Genomic DNA, 16,777 nt, shown 5'->3' on the forward strand with positions numbered 1-16,777 from the left:
CTGTCTGTCTGTCCTGATCGCCGGTCCTGATAAACGCATGGTTTGGTGGGAGTGGAGTCGTGGACACATTACAACAGTCGTCAAACAAAAGCCATTAAGTTTCCCCGACGACTAGATTCATTTGCAGCAAAGCTATTGTTTGGGAATACTTTTTGGAAAACGTGTGCATAATATACACAGGAATGTGCAGTTTCTGGGCGGAGACTAGTCCGCTTTGCATCAAGTAAAAGCGTTGCTGCCTGTCTTTATACTGTAGCCTGGAAGTTACAATACCTCCCGTCTGGAAAACAATAAGGACTTCTGATCGTTTCTTCTGGGAAGGACACGGGGTTGCTTGTGTCTGTTTGCATCGAGGAGACACAGTGGAGCTCAATAATAATAGACGAGACGGGGGCTTGTTCGGTTTTTCAGTGCCGATCCGAGCCAGAATCGTCCCCAATGAAGTGACACCGAAACGCGAACAAGTGACCCGCCTTGAGAAGAGTGAGTGGTAACATTGTTTCAAGTAGGTTGTAACATTGTTTTAAAACCTCGTAGGGGCGACGCAAAGTCGCGGGGCAACGATGCTCGTTACTCTGTGAACAATGTTCAGAATAACATAACATCCTCCTACCGGTACGTCTATTTTTTAATATATATATATATATATATATATATTGCAATCGATCGCATGGGGGGCTGCTATCAAACGTGGACCGACTCGTTTGTTTTCCTCGCACACTTGTGAGGTTCTTTCTTTTTTTTTTGATGGAACAAAGTGTGCTTCTTTCTGCACACTAGCCTGCACCGTATGCTGGCTCTCACGTTAAGCTATTAACGCCATTTATTTAACCCTCTCAACTCGAGTCAAGTTTGAATCGCACTCCCTAGACTAGAAACCATCATCATCATCATCATCATGAGGACCACCACCACGGAGGAGGCGGAGGGGGGCTTCGACGGCGAGGCCTCCAACACGTCCATGATCTCCGGGGCCAGCAGCCCCTACCAGCCCACCACGGAGCCCGTCCACCCGCGGAGCGTCCTGGGAGGGATCCGATGCGACATGGACTACATCAAGTCGCACTTTGGGATCCTGAAGGTGGTCGAAGTGGTACGTGTTCGCCTGTAACAACCCCCTTAAAAGCCCAGTATAGTTCTCCGTACGGTGGTGTCGCCCGCCGAATATAGCAGATGTACAAGCTCACGATGCGTCGCAGTCATGGCTACGCTTCATGAGCTTGTAGATCTCCGCTATTGTATTTGCAAAATTGTGTGGCATTTCAACATGCAGCTACACCACCATGGGGCATGTTATGCAGGCCATGGCATTGAGGTGTGTGTGTGTGTGTGTGTGTGTGTGTGTGTGTGTGTGTGTGTGTGTCGCGTCATTGCTGTTCCATACCAATGGTCCTGTTGCCCAGGTGTGCTGTAGCTATTTTACCCATTTGATATTTTATCTTTTATTTCCCTATGATTGGCTTCCCATATATGGGAAGCCAATCACAGGGAAATAAAAGATAAAGATATACACATGTTTAGTAATGATATTTCCAGTTGGTGAATTTAAGATTGTTCAAATATCTCTTTCTGTTTTCATGCCAAACTTTCTAATATGTTTGACAGTGGGTCTCAAACTTTTTCATGTCAAGGACCCTCAAATTAATATGTATTTGGCCACGGACCAACATCTGAAAATATGTTGTGCCTCTTGATAAAATGCAAAAACAATCTACAAAAAACAAAATCTTCCAAATGTTTTGCACTTTCTTTTAAAACTGTAGCTCTACAAGCTCACAACAACTCAGAGCATTGCAAGACAATGTGAGCTTATAGATCAGCTGTTTTCAAATAGCCAAATATATGCCACTGTTAAAGTGGTAAAACTGATTTTGATGCTATATTCAACTTTTGCTGGGGACCCCCTGGACTAGGGAAACTATGGAAACTAGCAATCAAGTCAAACAAGGTCTGTGCAGCAGCAATCTGAAAACCAAAACTGCAAGATGTCACTATGGAATATATAGCTTAACCACTTAAACTAAGTACTTCATGGTACAATTACATTACAGTTACAATTACAGTGTCACACAGCAAAAATAGCAAATCTACAAGCTCAAAGTGAGGTTGTAGGATGTAGATTAGCTATTTTAGAAAAATATTAAAAATGTTCACCTATGAAACATGCCCAAAATAGGCATGCATTGCCAGGTAAACTGGTTAAATAACTTTGATCAGTTGACCTCTCTCTCTCTCTCTCTCGCTCGCGCACGCACGTGCGCACGCAGGCAGGCGCGCACACACACACACACACACACACACACACACACACACACACGTCACATACACCTCTCTCTGTATCTCTCATATGTGCCACATGTAGCTACATACTCATTCACACAAATGTTCTATTCTAATGTATGCATGCTACTCCCCCTTGAATAGTTTTTCATTTGCTCATTGAAAATGTGAGCAGTGGCTTGAATAAAGATGTATTTTATTCATATGCGGTTTGAGGACAGAAGCAACTTATTGTGTGTATATCATCTGTGGGAAGGAAAACGTTTTAATCTCTGGACTGCTAGCTTAACAGGATGATAGCGCATGCAGTGAGCTGAGCTTGCACTGTTGCACACACCTGTGATGTTTACCTGTGCAGATATGGGAAGAAGGGCTGTGCAGCCAGCCATCTGTCAGCAGGGTGCTAAAGCAGGACGGAAAATATCGGCAAACTGTCTACCTTGCATGAGACAGAAACATTTCCTTGATGTGGCCCCTTTGTAGAAGTCGTTATACAGCCAAAATAATTAACTACATTCAGCAAAACAATTGTATGACGTTTCAACATACAAATATGAATGTGTTTAAATGGGGTACACACACCGCTTAATAAAATGCAGAAATGAAAATGAAACCTAAAAGTGCAGAGCGTGCCCGTGCCAAGGAATACATGTTAGCATTAGCATAGTAGAATCCCAAAAACACAACAGAAGTGAATTAATCTTTAACGTCTACTTCCTTGCTTTGTAGACTTTTGTAGTTTGACCTGTGTGTGGTGCACTGAGAAGGGCAGGGCTTTTGAATGTCACCCACGCTTGCAGTTTCTTAGAGTGGGCCTATGAAGGCTTACTGCCAACCTCTAATACTGTAGCTTTACTGGTCTGCATTTGTACTGCTTTATACACTGGCGTGGTCCCAATTATTTTATTTTTGTGGAATTTCACAGCTGATAGACAGATAAAGCTGTGTGTCAATAAAGCTTTGTGTCATCTAGATTAGAACACTGTTTCTCAACGTCTGGTCCTTAGCCCACCACAGGTCCAAGTGGACACTTACGGGTCTGTAACTCTGAGAGTGTACTGTACAATGATTTAATTTTGGTACTCCAATCTATATTGTCAAATATGCAGTGTTAATTTAACTCTGAGAGTGTCCAAATGGACCGTAAGGGTTACGTAAGGGTCATTTGGACCCCTGGTGGTCCTCGAACCCGACATTGAGAACCAGTGATTTAGAACTCTCAGGTTTAGGTTAGGAAATGATCCTATTTGTAGGGAGTCTTGGGTCAGTTTCTTTTCCACTGTTCAACTGGACAATCATTCACTGGCTCTGAGAGTCAGCTATTTATTTTAAACTAAATGTGATGGTAGATCATTTATGCTTTGTAATGAGTTACAATTAGTCTATCGTGCTATTGCTTACTGGGATATAGAACCTAAGACAGGAGACAAGAATCAGCTACCACGTTTGATGGATGTGATTATATAAATGCAGGCACGATTGAAGACCTTTTTCATTGATGTCACAATTATTACTTATCTTGTCTAACAGGAGCTAGTGACGCTGAATGTCTCCCACCCACTCTCTCTGGCTGCCCTTTGTTTGGCATTTCGTATTCGACTGTGTCAAGAATATGCTTGTTTGATTACATCCACACCGTGGTCCTTGTAAAGTAGTAGTTACACAACCAGCCTGAAGGTTAAAGACCCGTGTTTATTTTACACAGAAATGCTAATGCTGATAGTCAGGTTTTTCATGCCAGAAAGAAGCCATAGTTTCACCTTGTCATCCTCCCAGTAAGAATGAAGCTACAAGCAGGCTACTGTACTGTATACACAATAGGGCTGGGCAATATAACCCAATATAATCCATATCACAATTACTTTGTTTGCCTCAATTACGATTAATGAATGATTATTTTAGATATTGAAAATAGCAGATCTACATGTAGATCAGCTATTTACACTATTTTGGCCTGCCACCATTGTCCAACAAAGTACTGTATAATACTGGGGTTAAGTGGTTAATCAGACTAATAGTAATCAATTATTTAAAAAAAAAAAGATTTGTTGATATATATATATAAAAAAATCAGTCAGTACGATACAGCTCTGGTGTGTTCAGCACTGTAACATGCCCCCCCTAGACTCTTCTCTTTGTGTCAGTGGGATGAAACCTGACCAGGGCGTGTCCACTCTCATTACAGAAGAGTAGACCCCGCCTTTAATCACTAGACTAGAGCTTAACTGATACTTGCCTCAGGCTTTAAGCCCCATCCATTGATAGTGCCAGAGTTGATGCCTGAAATGTGATACTCTTTGTTCTGTCTAGGGGTGGCAGGAAATATGATTATGATAATGTTTTCCATATTGATCGATATCAAAATGTACCACAATATACGTGTATAATATGATTATGCTGCTAAGTTTGAACAGTATTCTGATAATGACTGAAGCCTGAAGAAACCAGACTGTTCATACGTTAAACTATAGAATATAGTTTATTTAAATAACAAATACAATAACATAGCATTAACAGTGTAAATAATATATTGAATAACATAAAAAAATATGTATCAACTTCGTAAGGCTAGAAGTGGACTGGTTAGGAGAGAGAATCAGGGACCTTGCAGGAGATTTTTTACAGTCAACTATAAGACCAAGTGAATTTCCAGCTCTCTACGGTACTCTTCGTAAAGATGAGGCATTAAAATCTTTTATCAAATCAAATCAGTTGTCCAGCACTTTAATCAATTGAAGCGATTTAGTCCGACTTTCTCCACATGTTGATGGTTGCTTTGGGGTCCACACCCCTGATGGTGTGGTCCCTGGGATGGTATCTGTTTAGGTGATGGAAAAGATTTGTTGTGATTCCCGTCTTGGTTGACACGCCTTATCTTGCAGACTGTCATAGTTTGGATATTTGAATGTTTGCATATTTCATCACTTTGAAAATATCCAAACTGTATAATGGACGGGGTGTAATCGTAGGTTGTGATGTGAGCAATATCCTCACCTTCGGAGGATAATGCAAGTTCGCTTTCACCCTTGCTTCATACCCTCTGTTCCACTCTTCTTTTTTTTCCCTCAATCACTTTCATATCCACTTTCCTCTCCACTGGTAGCTCAAAGTAAACAATGCCTCGAGGTAGGAAATGGGCATGCAAGCCAAAAATGTCAGTCTGACTGGCTGTTGCGTTTATTTCTGCTGTGTGATAGGCTGTTAAATCTGTCCATATTGAGTATAAATGTCCAAAGTGTATCATCGTTATCTACGTAAATTGAGATTGTTTTATTCCCCTAGTTCTGTCACTAAAGGCCCTGACAAACCAAGCCGACAGTGGGCGAAAAAAACATCCTTCAGTTTTTGTGGTGTGTTCCGCACCTTAGTTGGCCATTAGCAGTGTTGAATTGGTTGCAGGGAGCCACAGCAAGCCAATAACAGATAAAGATGCCACAAAGGCGCAATATTGATGTGAGTGACAATGGCGTGAAAATGTTCAGTTCATCTTTGTTTTCCCAACTGTAGTGCAGTGTATGTATAGCATGTAAAGCATATAAAAGTAGTTAACATTAAAGAACCACTTAATGCAGACATCGAGTTAACTAGCTGTAGTTTTGAGCCAATCTATAATTCAATAATACCATTTGCATCTGCATGCCATTAGTGGTTAACCTCATACAGTAGCCCACCTAGTATCAGTGACAGGTTTAAACTGAATGCTCAGTAAGCGTTAACCATATATAACCATATAGTAGTCTATGGCTTTGCATGCCTCCTGTACTGATCTTTAATTACTAGAATGATATGCATTGACTTCTGCTCCAAAAGTGTTACAGCATTAATTGTGGAACATAATCCAGTGTTCATTTTTCTTGCCGTTGTAGCACAGCATTGTATTTGGATTGCTGCTATTCAAAACACAGTATGCTTTCAAACAGCTTCTTGCCACCACTCAAAGAAAATCCATTTCATATGCATGCCGTGTCATCTCTACTTTGGAGCATGTGTGTTTAGGGCATAACAAGAAAGACGTTCTCTGGGTTGTTATCCTCACGCTGATGTTAACAATGATATGTATCCATCGTTTCTGCATCGACATGATACATTGCAAGGTACACATGTGTAATAGTCACCTTACAAGGTGGCTCACCACCAGTCACATTTGCTAAAACTATTTTACTGCTTGATAGAGAACATTTTCAGGAGTAATTAGGAAGAAAGACAGTGTAGTCGATCTGATGAATAACATAATTTAGTATGATCTAATGACTCCTTGGTTACTGGTCTTGCCCGCATGCACGGCAAAGCCTCAGTCACGATCATTCTCAATAACCTGCTGATTGTGTCATGTTGAGTCTGCCAGAGCATTGAAACTCTTGTTTCCCCCTCTCTTCTAAAATCAGCCAAATCAGTGAATGATAAATTAATTCCAAATGGGTCTATTCAACTTAAAAGCTGCATATGTAGTGAATCGATTACTGTTCAGCCGTGAAGTAATGTCAGGAATGTTCCCTCGTGTCAACGAACCATGTCATGTTGCTTTCTTTTTGTGGTCCTTTTAACAAGGAGAAATTAAACATTTTGAAAAGGGCGTTTTGCAGCCTGTGGATGCAATCTAATGAAGTTACCAGATGCTACCACTATGTCAACGAGCACTTCCTGCAATGAAAGATTGCTCTGTTCAACTCTGGTTTGAACATTTCTCATTCTGTGTTGGTAGTGGAAAAACAAGGACTTTCACATGCAAGCATTCATGCATTGCATACACACATATATACGCACACGCACACACACATGCACATTATATCCAGAGCGTGCAAATCATCCATGTATTTCAGGCTATATTAACCACTTAAACCCTCGAGACTTAGGAAAACTGGACCTGAGTTGCTCTGTACTTGGACTGCTTTTTTCTGTCTACTGGGATGCTTGATCATAACATTTTAAATGTAAAAGCTGCAGTACTGCTTGGAGAGCAGCTATTACTCTTTCAGTTTCTGGTCTGTGCAGTCAGCCATATTTTGTCATCCATTATTTAATGTTCTGTGCACAACAGATGGTGTGTGTATGCTATGCGAGAAGGATCTGATTCCATTAACCTAGCCTTAACAGACAGCTCACAATAGACTTAATCATACAGTGTGGGTGTATGCGCGCTCAAGTGTGTGTAAATGAATGCACATATATGCAGAGGAGGTTGAGTAGGGGTGAAGGTTGACATAAAATCATTACTTAGCAAGATTAGCCGGCATGGTACTTTGTGTTGCCGTCTGACACCTGCGACACCCAGAAGCCTGGCTGGGGAAAGCTTCCTTTTATCAAGAGACATGATGACCTCATATTTCATCTATAGTCATCTCCTCTTCTACTTTGTGGGCATATAGAGCCTTTTAGCTACCTGATGAAGCCATACACGGGCGTGTGTGTGTGTGTGTGTGTGTGTGTGTGTGTGTGTGTGTGTGTGTGTGTGTGTGTGTGTGTGTGTGTGTGTGTGTGTGTGTGTGTGTGTGTGTGTGTGTGTGTGTGTGTGTGTGTGTGTGTGTGTGTGTGTGTGTGTGTGTGTGTGTGTGTGTGTGTGTGTGTGTGTATTACTATACTTGTGAAGGCCAATTGTCCCCACAAATATAGTAGAATTTGAGAAATAGACAAATTGTGGGGACACATTTTCCTGGTCCTCACAAGAGAAATGGTTGTTTTATGATTAAAGATTCAGGTTAGGATTAGATATTTAGAGGTTAGGTTTAGGAGTTAGGGTTGGAGTTATACCTGATTTATACTTAGTTGTGCACCAGTGTCGTGCACCAAAAATGCGCAATTTGTAGGTTAGGCTTAAAATGGCATTCATAAAATGCTGATGTCCTCACAAGTATAGTTATACAAACGGGACAGAGAGAGTGTTGTCTGCTGTGGCAGCCCATGTGGTGGGCGTGCATCGTTGTCTATAGAGCTTTTTCATTAGTGCTGCTGTTCTCATAGTTAATATTTTTGAACACTATGGATTGGTAGGATTGGCCAAAGGTTCAGTCTGTTAACTAGTTGCAGACACTGTCCTTGACAGAAACTGCACGTGTGTATGCACACGTGTGCGTGTGTGTCCATTAGCCAGCCTGTTATCCTGCTCAATTAAATGTGGAGTTTGCATGTTCTCCCCGTGTCCTCTAGGTAGGTACCCTCACAAAAAGCATGCAGTAATCCTGGTCTCTATACTGCCTCCCCCTGGTTAGCCGGGGTGACTGATGGAGGGGAAACGAACTGGCTGGAATAACGTGTTCCTTCCACGCGCTACGTCCAACCGGGGAAACTCCCCTCTGTCAGGTGATAAGAAGTGGCTTGCTCACTCCTCATGCATTGAAGGAGGCATGCGCTCAGTTCTGGGCTCTCCCCAGGCTGGCAGAGGGAGAGTAGTGCCCAAGAATACATAGGCAATTGGCATTGGGTGAAAAAAAAATGGGTTACAAAATCGTGGGATAAAAAAAAGAAGAAAAACATGTGGATGCTTGGATAAACAGGGTACATAGGATGAAGCAGTCCTTCCTGACTTAAGGCAGAGAACATAGGGGAGGAAAAGCTGCTGCAAATGAAATCAGAATTTAGATACATTAAACATTCAAGCAGGTTTTGCAAAGACAGCATTTGTTATGACTTTGATTGATTCCTGATGTTCTCGAACATTTGTTTTGCCTTTTAATTGAAATTATATAGGTAAATTAACGTATTCATATCTGTAACAACACAATCCAAAAAAAGGCTGTAATAAAAAAGGTGATGTGTCAATATAGTACAATAAGACCAAATATACTAGAAAAAGAGGTTGATATGGCATTCTAATAACTATTGAACACTGAACAGTGATGTAGTCATGCTTTTTATTGTTCAATGATGAACTAGCCTGTTTAATGGAAGCTTTTTTTTTACATTTTGAAGAGTGCCTTGGAATATTTTTCTTTTTGACTTGAAAGGACCAAACACATAAAAAAAAGACCAAACAAAGCTCACTGTCTTCTGTAGCTTGTGCACAAATAAGTAAATCAACAGAAGATTGAACACAGACATTGAATGTGACAGCTTTGTCACTGTGGTTAGCCTTCTTTATTTGTGTGTGTGTGTGTGTGTGTGTGTGTGTGTGTGTGTGTGTGTGTGTGTGTGTGTGTGTGTGTGTGTGTGTGTGTGTGTGTGTGTTTGTGTTTGTGTGTTGTATTTCTGGTTGCATTTTAATATTGTTCCTATTCTTGCAATAACAAGCAAAATTTGCAAAAATCTGGATAGTATTTCAAAGTCCCAGCCATAGCACTGTTATTTCCTGTGTTCTAGCTTAAAGTGGATCCTCAGACATGCTGCTTTCCAAGTCTGTGTGTGAGGAGTCGGCTGTAAACAAGTCATGTGACCTCTCCTGTGTCCTGTCCAAGCATCTGTGTGAGGCGTTTAACAGCCTGATGGCTGGGGGTTGGGCAGGAAAACATATATCTCAATGATAACCGAACATAAATCGGAACCAATATTTAGGACCAATAACCGACTTAATCTTGCTCATGTAGTTTAATCAAATAATCGAAAAGCCGTTATTTCTTATTGACCCAAATCTTTTTTATTAATCGACAAAATTGATTAGTCCGATTAATCACTAAAAACTTAAAACAATCGTAATTGAGGCAAAAGTTAAAAAATAATCTTGGTACTGATTTGATAATATTTAGTGGCGTGGCTCCCGTGATGATACAGATTGATGACACAAACCAGCATCATAGGCAGAGAGCAAGAGAACACGCCAAATGAGTTTGACAGCTTAAATAGGCCGACTTATTGAAAGGAATGTTGAATGTGTGTGTAGACTAGAGCAGTGGTTCTGAAACCTTTTCATGTCAAGGACCCCTAAATTAATATGTGTTAGGCTGTGGACACCCATCTGAAAATATTTTATAGAGCGGACCCCCATTAGAGGAAACTTGTGTTTAAAAATGTCCAAACATTCTCTAGGAGTATAAAGGTTGGGTTAGGGATATTTCTATGTTAAAATGTTAAATGTTAAAGTGTTAAATAACTCTATATTCTGATAACAGGCATTGCTGTATAGAGTATTTTGTTCAGTAACAGAGGTCTCACACAGGATACCCGATAAACAAGTGAAAATGGAAGTGATGACGCAAAGAAGTAAGATAAAATTGGAACTGGTAAATAATGGGTACTCTCTCCTAATTGGCTGAAATTGGCAACCCAACTGAAATTGTATTTTTGCTGGAGAGACAAGGAGACCCCTGTTACTGAACAAACACTCTTATTAAAGGGATATTCCACCGCGCCTCAAGCCGAAATCAGGCTGTTCCGGTGCGTCTCAGGAGCGGACACGTATAACTGAATAAAGAATTGGCACTGGAGCAACTCGGACGATTTGAGCCTTTTTTATTATTTAGGTCACAGGGTGCAAAGCACAGAACAAAAACAACAAACAAATACTCTATACAAACACTCTATAGCAATGATTACTATCAGTATATATTGTGCTTTAACCTTTTAACAAAAAAATTCAACCAAAAAATATCACTTACCCTACCTTTTAAAGTGGTCAGACAGATTGTAATGCGATATCATCTAATTTAGCTGGGGACCCCCTGGAACTCTCTCAATGACCCCTGCGGGTCCCCAGACCCCACTTTGAGAGTGAGTGTGTGTATCAGGTGACTAGCAGCACAACTCTGTTTGACTGCCAGAACCTCGCTCCAATGTGAATGTGAAATTAATCAATATTGAGCAACTACATGGCCTATTTCTTGCCTAAAATGTTAATAAAAACTGTTTTGTTGGACTGTACAGGTGAAATTGATACTGTTTCCAGGCAGCATTAGAATGAGCATTAGCTTTAACTTAAGTATTGTTTAGCACTGTCTCTCCCATGCAGAGTTGGATTTAACCCATTCAATCCGGGAACGCATCCATTGGCCATTCAAAACTAGCAGATCTACGAGCTGAGCTTGTAGATCTGCTATGTTTGGAGAAGAAAAAAACATGAAAATGTGTGAAAATCTTTGAATATATGTTTTTTAAAGCAAACATTATTAACTCAAATCTTTGCTTCTGGGGGGTCCCTGGAACAAAATATTTTGAGATGGGGGTCCACGACCAAATACATTTAATTTTGGGGGTCCTTGACATGAAAAAGAACCGCTGATATTATAGCAACATACGGTTTTCAGAAAACTGATTTAGAAGACATTTGTAGAATCCTGAGAAGCAAAGATTGGAGTTAAAAATGTAAAAAAAACGTATATATAAAGATTTGCACACATTTTCACGATTTTTATAGCAGGTCTACAAGCTTGTAGCGCGGCGCTCGGTGCCGCACTATGAGCTTGTATATCTGCTACTTTTTTTAATAGCCAAAGAAATCTTGCTTTCCCATGCTTTCCCAGTCTTAATGGATTAAAATGGTGCCCTTACAAAATTGTAAATGGTGCATTTATAGAGCGCCTTTATCCAAAGAGCTTTACAACGTACATTACATTCACCCACTCACTCACACATTCACACACCTACTGTGGAGGAAACCAATGCAAGGCAACAACCTACTCATCGGGAGCAGTTAGAATCGAGTCGAATTGAGTTTGTACCATGCAGTGGAAAAGTGCCAGTAGACCAGTGGTTCTCATTTCAGATGATCAATCAATTGCTGACTCGTATCAATTGAACTAACGTAGTGTACTGTACTTTAAGTTCTTGTTTATTGGTATCACAATAAAAACTAACCTTTTAAGGTTTTTAAAAAAAAATACTATGACATTCTTTTTACATTAATTTGTCTAAATATTAATGTTATATTATCATTAAAATCTTATTGTTTTACCAATTATTTGGGGGCCAACCTGCAGTATCCTCACGGCCCACGGTGAAACTGACTATAACTCACTATAGGAGAACTTAAATAGGGGTTATGGACTCTGACCCACCTTCAGCCTGTTGACCCATTAAACCTCTTCTTTTAATTTGACTCTCATGCATCGTGGTCAGCACCTCCAACAATGCTGCTGCGCGGCCCCTTCGTTTGGTTTATTTGCTAACTGTGATCGCGAACCATGTCCCACGCCGGTAGATGAACCAGATCTGGTATGAACCGGGTTTGATTGGACTGGACCAGGTCTGTAATATATGTCACAGTTGCAGTCTCTTGGTTCTGTTATGACTTCGGGTCTTGGACCACGCCAAGCCAATTGGTAATCTGTGTGTGGTTTTTGTGGGGGGCTAGATGGCAGAGGAACACCTAAATAGCAGGATTCTTCCCATACTGTGGTTTGGTGATGGATGCTGGAGGGGGGATAGACTAGAGTTATGAGATGGGCTCATACGCTGTTCACTTCATCATCTGGAAACCATGGTTATTTTTTGTTCTAGAAGTCACATCAGAAAATGTCGAAACTCAACTACTGTGCAATGTTCACAAGTGTTTGTTTGTGTAGAGAGATCAAAGTGAGCGATGTGTGAATCCTGGTAACTGCACAGTGATGCACTCTGAATTCAGTTCAAACTGAATTCATTGTGCATGCATAAAGCATTGGTTCTCAAAGTAGGGTCCGGGGACCCCCAGGGGTCCTTGAGGGGGTTCCAGGGGGTCCCCAGTAAAGGTAGTTAATTTAGCATCACAATCATTTTAACAACTTTAACCATTTATATATTGGCTATTAAAAAATATCAGACGTACAAGCTCACAGTGCGTCACTTCGTGCCGCACTGCGAGCTTGTACATCTGCTATTTTTGAAAATATTTGAAAAATATCAAAAATGTTTGGAAGATTTTTAATTATTGTTGAATTTCTTAACACAAATCTTGTCTTCCGGGGGACCCTGGCACAAACTCGTTTCAGATGGGGGTCTGCGACCAAATACGTATCCATTTGGGGGTCCAAAGTTTGAAAACTACTGACATAAAGAATGCGTTCAGTAGAGCCTTATTTTGTCCTTTTTAAATTGCCATTGACCCTTTTCCCACCCTCTCACTGTCTCCCCAGGTGTTATCTCTCATTGGGTTCATCTGCATAGAGACCGTCATGATGTGCTCTCCCTGTGGAGGCGTCTACTTCTTTGAGTTTGTCAGCTGCAGTGCCTTCGTGGTGACAGGAGTTCTTCTGCTCATCTTCAGCCTCAACTTGCACACCAAGGTGCCCCATATCAACTGGAGCCTTACGGTACGCCAAAACCTATAGGGTACACTCTACCACTAGGGTCCTTGAGGAGGAACCAGGGGGTCCCCCAGCTAAATGATTGATAGTTAGGAACTAAATTGAGCTTTTATAGGACCTTTATGGTTCTGTTACTCGGAGAGTTCCTCATTTTGCTGGGGAACCCCCACAAAGATGCCTGAGGGTCCACGGTAGGGCTGTTACGATTACAAAATTTAAGTTGACGATTAATTGTCATACAAATAATTGCGATTAACAATTTAATTGTGTTTTTTGCATTGTTGAACATGTGAACATATGAAGCCTTTTAGGCTTCGTAATCAAAAATTGCACAGGGCAGATATGACAAATAACTGAAATATAAAAATAAATTATTGACATATTTAATACTTTTATACATGCAGAAATAGCTGATCTACAAGCTTGCAACGTGTAAATATTTGTAAATGTGTGAAGATTTTTCAGCATGGAGACGATTACGAAAAAATAATTGCGATTATCTCAATTAATTGCGATAAGACGATTATGTAATAATTGTGACAGGCCTAGTCCACGGACCTACAGTAGTGGTCTAATGCATACCAAAAAGGGTGTTCTTGAAATCAAAAGCCCCACCACTGATTTAGCTCAATAATACACTTTCAGTGATAACAATTATTGTTATACTGTATGTGGATTCCTGACGCTTTAGCATTTATTGAAGCAGATATAGCTGAGTAGAAATCTCACAATTTCACTGCAGGAGTAAAGGGGTGATATTGGACAGCACTACAGTGAGCGTGGGCCAGGTTGTGAGAACATGCAGACTCTGTGTTAGTTGGATGTGCAATGTCAGCTGTAAGCAAATGAGTTGGCGGGGATCCTCCAGCAAAGCTATTGGTTGCCTTTGAATATTTGCCTACATACACACATTGGTGTGTTCTGGGCTGTAACTGAGTATAGTTTAGAGAGGGGAGTGGAAAAAAGCTCTGCTTGCTATATTTCCAGAGGCCACACAGGCCTACAGTACGTACCCCAATAAAGCAAGCAATGGAAGGTACGCTTTGAGCCGTACAACATCCAACCATAGCTATCAGATTGCCTTACGGTATCCTCAGTCCTGTGTGTTTCACCTCAGACATGAGGTGAAACACACAGACGCGTTTTGCTTTTGGCAAAAAGAAACCAAATGAAAGATAATGTTTTAATGATATACTGTACAGTATGAGCTGTGTACTGATATTATGTGCCATCATGTACCGATTCATTCACTGTCATCTAATAACTAAACTAAAACCAATCCTATTGGCGGTACAGCATTTCTGAGATTCTATAAATGACATTGCTAAGCTTTTCTGCTGAGGCTCGATGACTAATAATGGCTAATTTTATACTTTGTCTTACGACTGTGTCACTCGTCAAACGCAATGTGTCACGTTTTTCAGTTGAAAATACATTTTGTACGAGTAGGCGTCAGTTTCTCACAACACAGCTCTGACTAGCTGTTATTTTTCCCACTTGCAGTGTTTGTCATATTCTGTGTTGAGTAATTTGTTAACAGTGTGCACCTACTGTACGTGTGTGTGTGTGTGTGTGTGTGTGTGTGTGTGTGTGTGTGTGTGTGTGTGTGTGTGTGTGTGTGTGTGTGTGTGTGTGTGTGTGTGTCAGCACACATGCGTCTGCGCAGTAAGTTTGATTGTTGGGACGTTATTAAGCCTAATTTATGCTCCTTCGGCGATGTTGTCACACGCCAAGAACGGACAAGAATAGCAGACCTACAACTACTACGTTTTGAGCTTGTAGGTCGGCTATTCTCTGTGGGTGACACCGTCGTGCAAGGAAGTATGAATCGGGCTCCCAGAAGAGGCAGTACTTTGAAGCAGTCAGGCTGTGGTGAGCTGTGGGTTGGCTCGGTGCTGGTGCTGGAAAACATGCAGTTAGGCACAAAGATATTGGATCTTTCTTCATTTGAAAAGTACACATCTACCTTTGCCAGCATGAATTTGGTGATTGGCATTTAATGTCTTACCGTTTCTAATGGCGTGCCTCGAGTCTACACTTATTTGAATAAACAGTTTCTTTACAGAGAGGCTTAGACCACAGGTTTTCAAAGTGGGGGCTGGTAAATCGAGGAAAATTAAAATAAATATATATATATATGTATGTATGTATGTATGTATGTATGTATGTATGTATGTGTATATATATATATATATATATATATATATAAGAAAGAAATAAACCTCCCCACTGCTTCTCTTTGGAAGGAACCGCACACTCCAAATGACGATGGACTCACTCAGTTAATGCTTCATTTTTCAGCTTTATTTAGCACGACGCGTTTCGCCGTGTTGGCTTCATCAGGTGCTATATACACAGGCGTGACTGATCACTCTGATTTATAGTGACATCCCCCGTGACAACAGATACTCCGCCCACCTGTGTGGCTACTCAGTCAATACAATGTATCAAAAGTGGGCAGGTACAAAAGCATAAAAAAGGTGACAGACAATAATAAAATGCAATAGAGAGAGAATTCATATCTATACATACACTCACACCCACTGTGTGTGTGTGTGTGTATATATCCACATATTAAAATACATATATGTACATATATGTTATGTACTGTCATGTACTGTTCTCATGTCTTACTAAATAAAGTACATCAATCAATCAATCAACATGACACAGGACCACTTTGATGTAAAACAATAAAGGTAAATACTCCAATTTAGCAACAGTACATTTACTGACAGTGAATAGAGTTTTGTAGAGAGGGTTTGGAATTTGGAGTTTGGAGAGTATTCCAAACCCTCTCTACAAAACTCTATTCACTGTCAGTAAATGTACTGTTGCTAAATTGGAGTATTTACCTTTATTGTTTTACATCAAAGTGGTCCTGTGTCATGTTGCATCATATATGTACATATATGTATTTTAATATGTGGATATATACACACACACACAGTGGGTGTGAGTGTATGTATAGATATGAATTCTCTCTCTATTGCATTTTATTATTGTCTGTCACCTTTTTTATGCTTTTGTACCTGCCCACTTTTGATACATTGTATTGACTGAGTAGCCACACAGGTGGGCGGAGTATCTGTTGTCACGGGGGATGTCACTATAAATCAGAGTGATCAGTCACGTCTGTGTATATAGCACCTGATGAAGCCAACACGGCGAAACGCGTCGTGCTAAATAAAGCTGAAAAATGAAGCATTAACTGAGTGAGTCCATCGTCATTTGGAGTGTGCGGTTCCTTCCAAAGAGAATCAGTGGGGAGGTTTATTTCTTTCTTATATGCATCATCTTGCCAAACCAGCACCTCCACCCTAGATGTGCACGAGAGCTTCCTGTTTTTA

General features: G+C 40.6%; 1 protein-coding gene across 1 annotated transcript in view; it reads left to right on the plus strand.

Moving 5' to 3' along the window:
• Nucleotides 1-16,777, plus strand: part of cmtm4 (CKLF-like MARVEL transmembrane domain containing 4) — a 30,718-nt gene continuing 13,941 nt past the window's right edge. The window contains exons 1-2 of the mRNA XM_084064823.1: nt 1-1,093; nt 13,257-13,433. Coding sequence (XP_083920949.1) covers nt 899-1,093; nt 13,257-13,433 — 372 coding nt within the window. The 5' untranslated portion in view covers nt 1-898. The remainder of the gene's footprint in view (nt 1,094-13,256; nt 13,434-16,777) is intronic.

This window comes from Gymnoscopelus microlampas (genome assembly GCF_963454915.1).
Source record: "Gymnoscopelus microlampas genome assembly, chromosome: 1".
NCBI lineage: Eukaryota > Metazoa > Chordata > Actinopteri > Myctophiformes > Myctophidae > Gymnoscopelus > Gymnoscopelus microlampas.